Source organism: Pogonomyrmex barbatus, unplaced genomic scaffold (assembly GCF_055798465.1).
Source record: "Pogonomyrmex barbatus isolate J1 unplaced genomic scaffold, ASM5579846v1 scaffold2, whole genome shotgun sequence".
NCBI classification, from domain to species: Eukaryota; Metazoa; Arthropoda; class Insecta; order Hymenoptera; family Formicidae; genus Pogonomyrmex; species Pogonomyrmex barbatus.
The window spans coordinates 15,743,592-15,759,545 of NW_028297116.1; the positions used below are offsets into that span (position 1 = coordinate 15,743,592).

At 31.7% G+C, this 15,954-nt stretch overlaps 3 protein-coding genes across 4 annotated transcripts in view; 2 read left to right on the plus strand and 1 right to left on the minus strand.

Annotated features, from left to right (window-relative positions):
* Positions 1-3,135: 3,135 nt before the first annotated feature.
* LOC105426821 (peritrophin-1-like) lies at positions 3,136-4,761 on the plus strand. Its single transcript, XM_025218194.2, has 2 exons — positions 3,136-3,221; positions 3,685-4,761. The coding sequence occupies exons 1-2, from the start codon at positions 3,215-3,217 to the stop codon at positions 4,188-4,190; spliced, it is 513 nt and encodes a 170-aa protein (XP_025073979.2). The 5' UTR covers positions 3,136-3,214; the 3' UTR covers positions 4,191-4,761.
* A 2,020-nt stretch (positions 4,762-6,781) lies between these two features.
* LOC148936710 (uncharacterized) lies at positions 6,782-11,915 on the plus strand. The gene is given in 2 exon segments (XM_089075905.1): positions 6,782-11,597; positions 11,694-11,915. Coding segments are annotated over 2 exon segments (4,947 nt in total). The 5' UTR covers positions 6,782-6,787; the 3' UTR covers positions 11,831-11,915.
* A 769-nt stretch (positions 11,916-12,684) lies between these two features.
* The window catches only part of NPF (neuropeptide F), a 33,875-nt gene continuing 30,605 nt past the window's right edge, over positions 12,685-15,954 (minus strand). Inside the window, exons 1-3 of one of the 2 annotated variants that reach the window (XM_011638189.3) lie at positions 15,442-15,695; positions 13,776-13,993; positions 12,685-13,418 (exon numbers count right to left, since the gene is read on the minus strand). In XM_011638189.3, coding sequence (XP_011636491.1) covers positions 13,181-13,418; positions 13,776-13,969 — 432 coding nt within the window. In that variant the 5' untranslated portion in view covers positions 13,970-13,993; positions 15,442-15,695 and the 3' untranslated portion in view covers positions 12,685-13,180. Of the gene's footprint in view, positions 13,419-13,775; positions 13,994-15,441; positions 15,696-15,954 lie in introns of those variants that run through there. The other variant, XM_025218188.2, reaches the window with a different exon arrangement.

Below are 15,954 nucleotides of genomic sequence, written 5' to 3' on the forward strand. Positions count from 1 at the left end.
TTTTGGGCGTTCTTAGGATATCCTGCGTCCTAAGGAGGTTCCTCAAATAAAGTACTGTGTGGAATATCACACAATTACTAAAATAATTATATAAATAAAATATTAGATAACTCTTCACAGAATTAATTCTATATAAAATCAATAATTGCATGAGAAAAATTGAATGTTGAATTTGAAAAAGATTTTATTAAATAATTTACCTCACATTAATAAATATAATTCCAAAGTGCTAATAAAAGAATTGAAATTAAATTTCTCATATTTTTTGAATATCCTTTAAAACCTTAAATTTGGAAATCTCTTTGAAAAAAGTGATTTCCAAGTTTTGGTGATCTTGAATTAAAAATCCTGGTGAAAGAGTAATTTTGCTGAAGCATCTAAAAGTTTTGCTAGATATAGATCTGAAAATAATTTTGTTAACTCGTCAGAATGTAGGGCGCTTACGCAAAAATTTTTGATATCTTGGCAACTGAAATTTGAACGTTCTATATAATTTTGACCCAAGAAAATATTATTTTCAGATGTATCTATGATTCGATCAAATTTTTAAATACTTCAACAAATTTGTTATTTTCATATAGCTAAATTTTTAAAAGATATATTTTTGTCTTTAGCAATTATGTATATTATTATACAATTATGCCAATTGCGTCGAATTATAAGCAAAAGTAATATCGATAAGCCATGATATCTGCGTACTTTTTAGTTGCTGAACATGTTAGTTGTATTCAATAGAAGGTCAGTGTGACATTATCATAACATTAGATCAAGACCGACAAAAGAAATAAGAATTTATGGTATGTCGCAATCGCGGATGATTTCATTCATTTCAGAAACTTTCCTAATCATTTTGATGGAATCATCCGTCCAATAAAACATCAAATATATGATCTTTTGCCATATTTAATGAAATGTTTATTACATATATACTGTAAATTTGTCGTCAATAAGAAATAAAAAATAATTATATTCATATACAAAAAGAATGATGAGAATATTTTATTGAAATATCTGTATTTGGCCAAATATTTAATTACAGATTTAAAGATATGTAATTTTATTGAGTTATCAAAATTTTATAGGACGCTTAAGAATAAAATAATACTAAAAATAAAAAATTTATTGTATTCTACCAATCTCGTTAATTTAAATATTCCATATAATTATTTTATATCAATCAATTCAAAATTTTTAGATTTGTATTTAATCAAATTTTTAGATACTTCTGCAAAATTATTCCGTGTATATTTTATATATACATATTTATATACATATTTAAAACATTTATATACATATTTACATTTATATACATTTATATACATTTATATACATATTTATAAACATTTATATACATATTTACATTTATATACATATTTAAAAAAAATAAATTTTTATCTAACGAATTAAAAAACGGAAGCTTTATTTATATCTTTGACTGCGACTCATACGATGCTTAATATGTAAATTACAATTTTGTACTCTGATAGAAATTTATAGCATCAATTCGTATTCTATCGTAATAATTTTTAATATGTAATAAAGATTTATAACATGATGATTTCAAGCGTCTTTGAATCTCTTTTAATTGGAGAACCTTGTATATTTACAAAAATTCAGACGTAGTTCATGCAATTTTATCGTTATCGATAACATAACGTCGATATTAATTTCAATTGTCAGCATTGATAAAGCAACCGAAATCGGGAAATATGTGTGTTTAATTAGACATCTTCTAAAAATAAATTTGTTTTATTCCTACAAAATAAAACGCGTATACGTATTACTTGCTTTTATGATTAACGTTTTATTATAAGATTGTTTCAAAAGTAAAAGTCAAAAAGGAGATGATTGGGGATCACCTCCTCCACAAAAACAAGAAAAAAGATGATATGAACATAGGTTCAAAAATGTTGTTTTCGAGTTATCGTTTCGAGTTATCATTTTTATGCTGAATTTTTAAATTGCTTTATTTTCAAATTTTTTTGTCAAAATTAAAAAAAAGATGGTTTGTATGAGTTTTACAACATACTTAAGGTCAAATTACAGGCTTTAACACTCAAGAGCACAACTGTAGAGTCCAGATCTTTGCCAAGGGATGCTAAGCGAGTTGTATCTTCATGTGGTTTTGAATTTTGAAATCATTTTGAAAAGATTATTATTAAATTATGTATCAATAAAAAAATTTCTTGTATATCTTAGATCTTGTTTGTTTTTATTTTGACAAATTTCATATCAATGATTGATTTGACTTTTATTTATTACTTTTTATCAGAAAACAGAGTAAAGGAGAGATTTTCGTACATCCAATCTTTAATAATAAAAATAAGTTAATCTATAATATATAATTATATAGTATATTTTCAAATTAAGCATGTATGCAGGTGCACATGTGTATCAAAATTTCATTTTATCATCTATTTTTAAAAGTCAAAAGATAAAAAGTTTTATCAAGTATATAATGCAATGATTATTGTTTTAGATTATGATTTTTATAATTATGATTTATGTTGCATAATGTTGCATTTAATTATGTATTTGTGTATGTTAACTGACATACTGACTGATTTTTTTTCTCTTCTCTTGTTTTTGTCGCAAAAATCTGTATTGCTATTCCTCCTACAAAACTTCTATTTTGACATAAGTTACTCTTTAAATTCCGCAATTTCAAAAATGCAGATATATTTGTTCGACAATATTAATCCTAAAAGATCCTAAAAGATCCTAAAAGATTTAATTTAAATCGTTCGCTTTGTGACTTCATTCTTTATTTTTATCGATGTCGTTGAGACTTCGCACGTCAACAATTATTATCATCCTGAACATTATCTGAAAACATTTTTAGATTTTAAATGATAACGCAATGTTAATGTATGGAAATATATGTATGATATATATAATATTATGCTCACCCTTCAGTAAAATTCTATGATACATTGGTATTTACACAATTTTGTTGTTAAATTCCGACAATTTTATTAAATGATTTAATCAGCTATTATCAGTATTATTTAATTAAATTGTACATAAATCTCGGCACAATCTTTCGATTTCGTTTGCGAAATAGATATATGAATTCTTTTAGGATATGATACTTCACGTAAGATATTATCAAACGATAAGATGATCGATATAAAAATCGATACGCCTATTGCAAACGTCGGTTATTGTATTTTTAACTGTCGAATGTGATACGTTTTGATATACGAAATTAATAATGAAAAGTGAGTCTTTGAAAATTCTGTGCTATCTTGATACCATGGCTAAGTAACGTGACGCGATTCAATTTTTTTTGACATTACGTGCAAAGTTTGATGTCGAATTAAATGCTAAAATGCGCCTTGTGTTATACGTGATTAAGTTTGTTTTTCTATCTTATTTTTTTCATAAATGCGACGCATCCGTTTTGAACGTGGACAAGATTTAACCATTAACTCTAAGTAAATTAAATTTCCGGTAAGAGATAGTCTTTTTATCGTCGATGTTTATTTAACGCGTATTTGCGAGAACAAGTCTTGCACTATCGTGCGGTAGCGTCCTCAATTATAAAAGCCGATAAAAGTTATTCCTTGCTAGCGAAATTAAAATGCTTTCGTGATGTTATCAAAAAATGAAAAAAATGTAAATGTATCTATGCTACAGAATTTAAACTGTCGATACTTGAAAATACATTTTCTAATTTAACAGGGTACTGTACGGTGATCGCATTAGCGATCATCGTGTCCATCGGAGTAGCAGAGAACCAAATGCCGAAGAAAGTATTTGTGAAGCAGCCTAAATGTCCTTCCTCAGGTAGCGACAGGCTGCCTCATCCGAATAAATGCACTCTGTACTACATTTGTCAAGATGGCAAGAGTGAAATTCACGAATGTCCCGAGGGTCTGCATTTCAATGTAGCCATTAAACAGTGTGACTGGCCGTCCGCGGGATGCTTCGTGGGAAGTCGACCGGAGACTCAACCTAATATCCCTGACAGCGAGGAAGCCGATATGTCTTATTGCGTCGGCACATGTCCACTTCCGGATCCAATGGACAAAACGATACATCTGCCGTACAGTGGCGATTGCAACAAATTCTGCAAATGCAGCAATGGCGTTCCGTACATTATGAACTGCCCGGCCAACTTGCACTTCGACACGAAGTGGGAAGTTTGCAATTGGCCCTGGGCAGCCAATTGTCAGTGGAAGAGATGAAAGCGCAATTCTGCCGAGTCTTCAGTATCTTCTTCGATTCGATTGTTCGTATATTGAATTGGATAAATTCGACGGAAAAAGGCATTCGGACAAACATTTATCTCTCATTTAGATTTCTTGCAAATAATGAATGTATTATACAAAATTTGAGTAGAATAAATTGAAATTTATATAACGCATTTTTGTTTGTACGTTAATTAGGCAAAAAATTTATAGTGATTTTTATTATACCGAATTGATAAACGATATCAATTGATAACATAGATCGATACTTATATCTATATCTTATATCTGATTATTAAAAAAATAATAATAAAATTAATCTAAGCATTATATTGTCATATTTTATATGTCAGCACGTTTAATCGATTGTTTCTTCATAATAGTGTTAGCACTGTTATTTCATAGTAGTCTTATAATTTATAATTTTACTCGCAAATCTTATGAAATATTCACTCGTCGCAATTTTTTAATTGTTATACATTTTTGTAACTAGGCTCAAATGTAATCGAAATAAAATAAAATTAAGTTAATTTGATTTAATAAAACTAAAACCGCATACAATATACAAGTTGAAAACTTATCGTATAAAATATACTTGATTTGTTATATAATTTTTTCAATAAATTAACAAATAAAAAAGATTACTTTTATTAATATAATAATTTATTAATTTGTTAATAAATAAGAATCATAATAAAGCAAAGTCTAGCTTTTACAAATTCAATATCGTAAGGAAAGAATGGTTTTGTTGAAGTTTCAAAAAATTTGGCCAGATACAGATAAAAAAATAATTTTATTGGATCATCAAAATAATTACATAAGATGATTAAATATAATAATATTATATATTGCAAAATATTTTTTATATCCTAATAACTACAGTATAAAGATCCTAGTCTTTACATATTATTCAAGAAAATTATTTTCAGTATTTTTATTGTTTTTTTTGTATTTGGCCAAATTTTGAAATACTTTAGTAAAAATTCTTTTATCGACAACATATCTGCACCTGTATCTACAACATACAAATATATTCGCACCTGCTTTGATATGCTTAATTGATTTTTCTAAGAGGAAGGATTTTGTCAAAATGTTAGATATGATAAGCGCTTGCTAGGCGATAACGCTCCGTGCGCTTATAAAAATCATTTCGTAGAAGCAAATTCGTCAGTTATCAGTAAGTAAAGGAATAGAATTTGGTTTTCAATTTTAAACGAATGGATTCTTCATAATGAAAGGTGAGTGTTTGTGATCGATAAAATTCCAATGTAGTGATAAAACGAAAATAAATAAGGAAACAACGAAGACATATTGAATCCAATTGTTGAGTGCTGAATAATTATTTGTGCATGTGAAAAAAGAAAAAAAAATTTGTGCAGTGCATATAGTTGTGTTTAACTGTGCGTAGATATTGATAAGAAGAAACATTAAAAATAGTGATATGTAGATATATGTACATATACGCAAGTATAAAATATTTTTAATACGTTTAATACATTAATTTTTAAATTTTTTTTGTAGTTTTTCTATATTTAATTGAATTAAATGCAAAATACTAAAAAATTTTTAGAATATATACGTATATACATAAGGTGTCTAGTAATAATTGTATCATTAAAAAGAGGAAGAACAGATTATATTGAATAGAAAAGTCCTATATTATTTTGCAATCTTTGCAATAATTAAAAGATTATTGATTTATACAGATCCATGAATGAGAATGCGATCCACTTGGTGCTACAAATACTTTGAAGTGTCTGATTGACTAATCAGAATTTTATGAATTAACCAATTAAAAAAATGTTTTGAAGTATTTGTAGCACCAAGTGGATCTTGAATGAGCATTCATGGGGGACAACCCAGCGTTATGTTTATGGTAAACGCGCGACAAGATATAATATTTGGAAGTGTATATTGTAAATGGATGCTCTATCATTTGTAGATCACATCCAAACATTATACCGCCAAGCAATCGTAAACATGCACTAAAAAAAAAAAATGAAATTGACAACTATAATTTTATATTTCTAAAATTTAAGTTTTTGCAACTAGTTTTATAAAGTAATAAAGAATTAAATTTATACTGAAAATTATAAAAATATAATAACAGCAACAACATATGTAAACTATTAATTGATAGTGATAAACTATTAATTAATAGAAATGATTAATTGGCCATTCAATTATAATTATACAATTATATAGACTTCAACAAACAAGACATAACATTTTTCTAGTTTAGATTCTAAATTCTTTTAAAATAATGCTTTGAAATAATGCCAAAATATTATCAAGATAATTTTAAAAAATACACTCTGACGACAATATATTAAATAATAATTTTAATAATTAATATATTTTTTATATTTTCATATATTATTTATTTATTATTCTTATTACAGCTTTATAATACATAGCTGAGATATTATTTATTCTCAAGTTTTTCAAAATTCAAATTAATTACTAATACGATTTTTTCCTAAATGTACGTAACACTATCCCTTCGCGCAAACATTCGCTCATTTAAATATGAAATTAATTTATTAAAATTACAAATAACTAACATATTGTTTTTATTTACAGGTATATATTTAATGATTGTTTTGTACGTGCCCACGTTGGGTATTCTTGCACTCAATGAATCACCAGTGGCTGATATTCCAACAAAATGTCCTGTGAATCCACGAAATGAAACAGTTCTTCTACCTCATGAAACTGACTGCACAAAATTCTACAATTGTCACTTGGGAAAGAAAGGGGAACCAATAAATTGTCCTTTCATGGATACTAATGGCAATAGATTGCACTTCAATCCCAGACTTCAAGTATGTGATTGGCCATGGAGTGCAGGTTGTCAATCATCATCGACATCAACAATTACGTCACCGACGATTCCGTCGCCGACTACTCCAATGCCAACTACTCCGTCACCGACTACTCCGACACCGACGACTCCGTCACCGACGACTCCGTCACCAACGACTCCGTCACCGACTACTCCGATACCGACGACTCCGTCATCGACTACTCCGACACCGACGACTCCGTCACCGACTACTCCGACACCGACGACTCCGTCACCGACTAGTCCGACCCCGACGACTCCGTCACCGACGACTCCGTCACCGACTACTCCGACACCGACGACTCCGTCATCGACTACTCCGACACCGACGACTCCGTCACCAACTACTCCGACACCGACGACTCCGTCACCGACTACTCCGACCCCGACGACTCCGACACCAACGACTCCATCACCGACTACTCCACCACCGACGACTCCGTCATCGACTACTCCGACACCGACGACTCCGTCACCAACTACTCCGACACCGACGACTCCGTCACCGACTACTCCGACACCGACGACTCCGTCACCGACTAGTCCGACCCCGACGACTCCGACACCGACGACTCCAACACCGACGACTCCGTCACCGACTACTCCGACCCCGACGACTCCGACACCAACGACTCCATCACCGACTACTCCATCACCGACTACTCCGACACCGACGACTCCATCATCGACTACTCCGACACCGACCACTCCGTCACCAACTACTCCGACACCGACGACTCCGTCACCGACTACTCCGACATTGACTACTCCGACACCGACGACTCTACCATCGAATTCTTCATCAACTACGGAAAGTACATCAACTCTACCGGGGTCTTGCGCATCCGATGGCAGACTACATATGATTCCCCATAAGAATATGTGCGATTATTATTATTTGTGCTTTAATGGCATTATAAATCCAGTCCCACGGAAATGTGATCGCGATTTACTTTTCAATCCATTGCTGCGTGTATGTGATTATCCAGAAAATGTAAATTGCCACAATATCATTCCGCCAAGTAAAAATAACGTACCATCAACCCGTTCATTAATTACAACTTCAATGCCATCATATTCGCCGTCGAATACGGTGCCAGCAAAATTGACTTCAGTAGGTCCAGCTGCTTGGACGTGCGAACGCAACGGTAGACGGTACAAAGTTCCTCATGAGAGATGGTGTAATTATTATTATTGGTGCGTAGATGGCAAATTAGGCACAGAGCCAGTGAAATGCGAAAGCTATTTATTATTTAATCCAGTGATTGGTGAATGTGATTTTCCGGAAAATGTAGATTGTAATGACAGAATTATTTCCCCAACAACACCCACACCACTTCCCACAAGACCAACTACACCATCAACAAAACTGACTACACCACCAACAAAACCAACTACACCATCAACAAAACCGACTATACCAACAAAACCGACTACACCATCAACAAAACCGACTATACCAACAAAACCGACTACACCATCAACAAAACCGACTATACCAACAAAACCGACTACACCATCAACAAAACCAACTACACCATCAACAAAACCGACTACACCATCAACAAAACTAACTACACCATCAACAAAACCGACTACACCATCAACAAAACCAACTACACCATCAACAAAACCGACTGCACCATCAACAAAACCAACTACACTGCCTACAACAACAAGAGATCCTACCAAACCTCGCGAAAAGTGTCCTCCAAAAGGATCAACGGAGAAAGCGCGACTTCCTCATCCATGTCTATGCAATCAATATTATGAATGCGTAGACGGCGAGCCAATATTAGAAACATGCCCAATCGGCGATCATTTTGATTACATTCGAGAAGTTTGCGATATGGCTTCAATAGTAAAGTGTGTTCGACCGATTCCAACTAATGATATTACAAGTGATGACTATGATGATTATGACACTATGTATACGTGTGCTCCGGAAGGCAGAGCATTTCAACATGAAACAGATTGTACCGCATATTATGTATGCTCCAAAGGTGAGAAAATCTTAAAACATTGCGTAGAAGGACTTCACTTTAATATTACTATCCAGATGTGTGATTATCCGTTGAAGAAATGCGCTCTCTCTACATCTCTGCCAATAATCAGTCTAGATGCTTGCCCTCCCATAGGTTTCGTAATGAAAGCATTATTGCCTCACGAGTGTGAATGCACACAGTATTACGAGTGCAATGATGGAAAACAAATTCTCCGGAATTGCCCAGCTGGATTGCATTATGATCACGTTCGGCAAATCTGCAACAAGCCGACCGAAGCTAAATGCACCACTTTTGTACCGATCGTTCCCACTACAATGAAAATGCCTACATCTGATCCGAGTAAGTGTTATGATGAGAATAGCAAAATGCCTCACGAATACAATTGCGGATCTTATTATACGTGCAGCAGTGGCAAGAAAATCCTAAAGACATGTCCTAAAAATTTACATTTTAATCCGATGCTTTACGTCTGTGACTATCCGGAGAATGTTAATTGCAACGCTGAATCTGAAAACGAACCTGTTGCACCGAAAGATACCAAATGTCGCACATCAACAGGAATTATCAAAATTCCTCATGAGACCGACTGTAATTTATATTACGTTTGCGAAAATGGCATCAGTACGCTTAAGAAATGCCATTCCGCAGAACTCGTTTTCAATCCTGTTCTCAAAGTCTGCGATTTCCCAGAGAATTCTTTCTGCAGTATGACACGTGTAAAGAACGACCTTAAACAAATCGATAGAGCAATGATTCCCAACCTCGATCCATCTACTTGTATCGGTACTTGTCCTGATGAAGATCCCGAGTATGCGGTGTTACTGCCAAACGACGATTGCAAAAAGTATTGTATGTGCAGCAATGGTGTAGCATGGGTCATGCCTTGCCCTGAGCCCCTTTATTTCGATTCTGTTGAGAAGATTTGTAAGCTAAAGAAAAATGCCGTATGTGGAAAACGTTCATCCGATCAAGATGGCACGATTGATAAAATCGATAATAATAATTCGATGAAATCTCTAATCAATGAAAATAATTATGAACGCAAAACATATGACAATCTCGATCCATCTACTTGTATTGGTACATGTCCTGATGAAGATCCTGAATATGCGGTGCTACTGCCAAATGACGATTGTAAAAAGTATTGTATGTGCAGCAATGGTGTAGCATGGGTCATGCCTTGCCCTGAGCCCCTTTACTTCGATTCTGTTGAGAAGATTTGTAAGCTAAAGAAAAATGCCGTATGTGGAAAACGTTCATCCGATCAAGATGACACGATTGATAAAATCGATAATGATAATTCAATGAAATCTATGACCAATGAGAACAATAATGAATACAGAACGTATGACAACCTCGATCCATCTACTTGTATTGGTACATGTCCTGATGAAGATCCTGAATATGCGGTGCTACTGCCAAATGACGATTGCAAAAAGTATTGTATGTGCAGCAATGGTGTAGCATGGGTCATGCCTTGCCCTGAGCCCCTTTATTTCGATTCTGTTGAGAAGATTTGTAAGCTAAAGAAAAATGCCGTATGTGGAAAACGTTCATCCGATCAAGATGGCACGATTGATAAAATCGATAATAATAATTCGATGAAATCTCTAATCAATGAAAATAATTATGAACGCAAAACATATGACAATCTCGATCCATCTACTTGTATTGGTACATGTCCTGATGAAGATCCTGAATATGCGATGCTACTGCCAAACGACGATTGCAAAAAGTATTGTATGTGCAGCAATGGTGTAGCATGGGTCATGCCTTGCCCTGAGCCCCTTTACTTCGATTCTGTTGAGAAGATTTGTAAGCTAAAGAAAAATGCCGTATGTGGAAAACGTTCATCCGATCAAGATGACACGATTGATAAAATCGATAATGATAATTCAATGAAATCTATGACCAATGAGAACAATAATGAATACAGAACGTATGACAACCTCGATCCATCTACTTGTATTGGTACATGTCCTGATGAAGATCCTGAATATGCGGTGCTACTGCCAAATGACGATTGCAAAAAGTATTGTATGTGCAGCAATGGTGTAGCATGGGTCATGCCTTGCCCTGAGCCCCTTTACTTCGATTCTGTTGAGAAGATTTGTAAGCTAAAGAAAAATGCCGTATGTGGAAAACGTTCATCCGATCAAGATGGCACGATTGATAAAATCGATAATAATAATTCGATGAAATCTCTAATCAATGAAAATAATTATGAACGCAAAACATATGACAATCTCGATCCATCTACTTGTATTGGTACATGTCCTGATGAAGATCCTGAATATGCGGTGCTACTGCCAAATGACGATTGTAAAAAGTATTGTATGTGCAGCAATGGTGTAGCATGGGTCATGCCTTGCCCTGAGCCCCTTTACTTCGATTCTGTTGAGAAGATTTGTAAGCTAAAGAAAAATGCCGTATGTGGGAAACGTTCATCCAATCAAGATGACATTCTCACTATTGATAATATGGTCGACAATGACAATTTAATTCTCTCGAGAAAATTTGTAAGCTAAAGAAAAATGCTGTATATGAAGTATGTTCATTCAATGAAGATGATCCGATTAATAAAATGGTTGATAATGGCAATTAGTAAAACCTTTAATCGATGAAAATAAATGGACGCGAAACATCTCCATCCATCTGTTCATATCGATATTTGTCCTGAAGAAGGTCCTGAATACATAGTATTACTATCAAATGATAACTGCCAAAAATTTCGTATGTGCAGCAACAGCATAGATTTAGTCATATTCTTAACTTCTGTATTTTGATTTTGTGAATATTCTTGATTTTAGAAGATTTGGAAGTAGGATGTGTATGCAGCATGACTGTTTAATAAAGACCGTTCTTTCATGATTGATAGAAAATGATAATTAATAAAGATAAATTTGTTATATCTTTGCGAATGAGGAACAAGGCGACAAACATGGAATAATTTTTCCATTAAATTTGAATTTATTTTGAATTTTAATTCATTATTACATTATTACTTTTTTGATAATTTAGCGTTTTCTTATGTAATAATATTAAAATTAAAGATAACATTAGAGTTTTGATTGTAATAAAAAAATTCTATTTTTTAAATAAGAAAAAATTATTTGTCGATAACTATTTATTTAAACTTTTATGATTTAATAGTATCATTACTAGTATCATTACTATAATAGTATCATTACTATAATTTATTAATTGTTTATCATTATTTTCATTTTCACATTAACATTATTATGTTATAATGAATTAGTAGATGATCTACTAATCTGTTATATCTTCTTCTGTATAGATGCTTAAGTCTATATTTCTGTCTATATTTCTTTATCTATTCCAGCATTCAGATTTTGATAGATTCTAGTACCATATAACTTCCAATTTTCTCATTAAATAATTTTGTAATAAAAAATGTTGAAAGTTTAAATAAAGTTATCTACATATTTTATAACATTAAATTTATATCCAATAAAAATATAATTTTAGAATTTATCTTTTCTATTGTCTTTTACAACTATAATTTTATTTATTTCTGTTACAAATAAATTTGACACAATCCTCTTAATCACTTTTCTATACATTTCTTAAAACAGACTTCGCTATTCAAATAATTATATATCTTTAAAAAAAATAAACATTTTCATTCAATTCAATTCAGCTTTATTATATCTTAAATATTATTAACAAAATTATCTTTATGCATAAGTTGAATTTATATCTATGCAAGATTAAATAAAATTATTTACGTAATAATACGTATTATATAAATAATAAGTAGAATTATTAATACATATTACATTTATATAATCCATATAATATTCAATCCATATTCAGTTTTTTCAGTTTTAACATCCCCACATGTGTCTCGACAAGAAATTTAAAATTTCTCCAGCATCCTGACACGTTCTTTGTCATCTTCAATATTCTGTCATATTCTCATATATTATTTTTATCTAAATGTTGCTAAAATATTCGAAAAATTACGAAAAGAAGGGAACAGAATTTAGCATTGATAAGCATTGCGAATATTCATAAGCGTGTCAAGATAATAGAGAACTTTGATTCACTTCGGGGTCGAAACAAAATTAATTATCTCGATGTTAGGAGAGGGTGAACGCCACATGAGAGTATTTTTATTGAACATCATCGTAATATTTGCCGATTACGTCCGGAAGAAAGCCAGCAATGTGTGACATGCGCTCATCGGCATCCGAGCTCGGAAAGTCGCGGAACAGGATTTGCTCTTTGTTCTGCCTGATGTTCTCTTGCCTTTGCTGTTCGTTTTGCCGTTGCGCATCTTGAATCATCTTCAGGATCTCCCAAGCAGCGTTCGACTCCGTCATCGGCGCAGCGTCACCTCGCTTGCCAAGCCTGCGAATGATTGTCAATTCTTAATTTCCGCACTAATTCGCATTAATTCTATTTTTACAGTTATGTATAGACAGATTAATCTCAACGTTCCTTCTTTTATATTTCAATATAATCTTTTATGCAATATAATTAACTATTTATTGAGACCACTAGTTTTCTCGCGTATGTATTACTTTATCATAATTACATATTATTTATTATTTTCACGTAAAACTTGTTTTGTAATTTGAGATGTTTCTAAAGCAATTAATATATACGTATGTGTACTAATTTAGTAATTATATTTAAAGCAACTTTATTACACATTGATTTATGTCACGAAAAGACATGTATTAGTGCTTCAGATGTGATCGTTACCTCGGTTTTCCAAACGTGTAATGATAATTTCTGATAAGATCGGCGTATCTCTTTAGCTGGATGTCCGAGTCGGTCTCTTCTGATCTGGTCAAACTAGCCATGGGTTCTGGCTTGGCATTAGTAGTTATCACTCCAATAAAAGTGGCAACGAGTAAACAACAGAAGGAGCGAGCCAGATTTATCCGTGTCCGCATTTCGAATGGTTTAAAATAACAATGCTGCAAAGATATGGCGAAACTTACACGATGAATTTAACTTTATTACCGTCATTATTTATTATTATGTATTATCTATCCGTATTAAAATATCACATCTTTTAATATTTTCTTATATTATGTAAAAGTATAACACGTCGGCTTTTCGCTCTTGCTCTTTTACGTATGTAAATTCTTTCCGCTTTGTATTCGTAACTTTAATTACAAATTGTTGGAAGAAAATAAAAATATTTAACTGTGACTGACAAGGAACAAAGAATGGTAATTTTAATTTGCTTATGGAATAAAATAAGTGATAAGCAAGCACAACTCATCAAAATAAATTCGTTAAAATATAAATCTGTCACGTGAAATGTGAAATAGCAAGAAAGGTCGCGAGTTCAATTAAATATATAAAATTTATTGTGTCGTATTTTACATGCGATTATATGTATAAGTTACGACAATAATGATACGAAATACGAACATTATCAAATCGTAAAATTTAATTTTTATATGCACTTTTCTATGTATTTTTACACGTTTGTCACACGTTGATTGGTCGCACAAAAAAATATATTGCACAACATTACTTGCAATGAGATTCTTAGGCTTTGTTAACAAAATTGAACCTAACTGATGAAACGTAATATCCATATATGAAATATTTATATTTGTTATGAATTATATTTGTTTTTAAAAAATTGAATTTCATTTTCCTAATATATTCTTATTACGTTCCTAGTTCTAAAACAATATTTTTTTATATTACATGTACCAAAAATGTACTGTATACTTTTAAAATCAGTCATGCACAAGTTATTGTATTAAAACGTTAAATATGTATAAAACTATCAAAAATATTCATTTTTAAATACATGTCGATAAGTTCAATTGCATCGTTGATATTAAATAATGAATTTATTTCAAGTTTTAAATCATAGCTATTTAAAAAAATTACAATATATATCAATAACTATAAATTATTATATCTCGCTATCTCAAAAAATTCATTGTTTTGTTATAATTTATTTTAGTAAACGATAATATTAAACAAATTGCAATTAAATTCTAAAATCGTTAATATACATACAAGCAAGAATAATAATTAAAATAATAATTAAGACAATAATTATAAGTTTAATAACAATTCCATGATCTAAAATAAACATTGATCTAAAAGAATATTTCAGAGTACTGTGTGATAAATTCAGTAGTTCTTTGAAATGTTGAAATCATTGTATTAGAAATTTTTCACAGGCTTTTTCAAATCAAGCAAACTTGATAACACCAAAGTTACAATTTTTTTAAATTCACTTAATAAGTCAGAACTTCGAGTATATTCTCCAATTAGTAAACAAGCCTTTGTGACAAGTTAGATAGCAAGATAGTAATACTTGAGCAATCAACAATAAATATCACACGTTAAAAAGTTTAAGTTCGATCACTGCACTTGACAATTTTTTTCTCACCCTCGCGATCTTCTGATGTATCTTCTTGATATACTGACGAACGTTTCAGTAGTTCAGATCGGCCGCTACACCGCCGATCAGGAATATATATACCTGCGAAAACACCCTCCGACGCATCCCCTTGGCTACAAACCGCAACCAATCCTCGAAGTCTAACCCCACCAGTTGTCCTATTCATTGTGACTTACGATATTGATATAAAAGGATTGTTTCCTCTCTAGTGTTGAAATATGAATAGAATGATTAGAAAATAATATGAATTTTAATTGGCTTAGTTTTAATAATTTATCGAAAAATATATATGTTTTTGTGCTTTTTTTTCTTCTTTTATCTATTTTTCGTCAATTAGAAATTTATGGACTAAAATATTTTTACAAAGATAATAAGGAGAAATTTCAGTAACTATATAAATTTCAGTAATTCTCGCTAAATAATAAAAAAATATAATGCTCTTATAATCAATTGATCAAAATCGAATATTATTACATTAAATTAAGATTAGATATAAAGAAC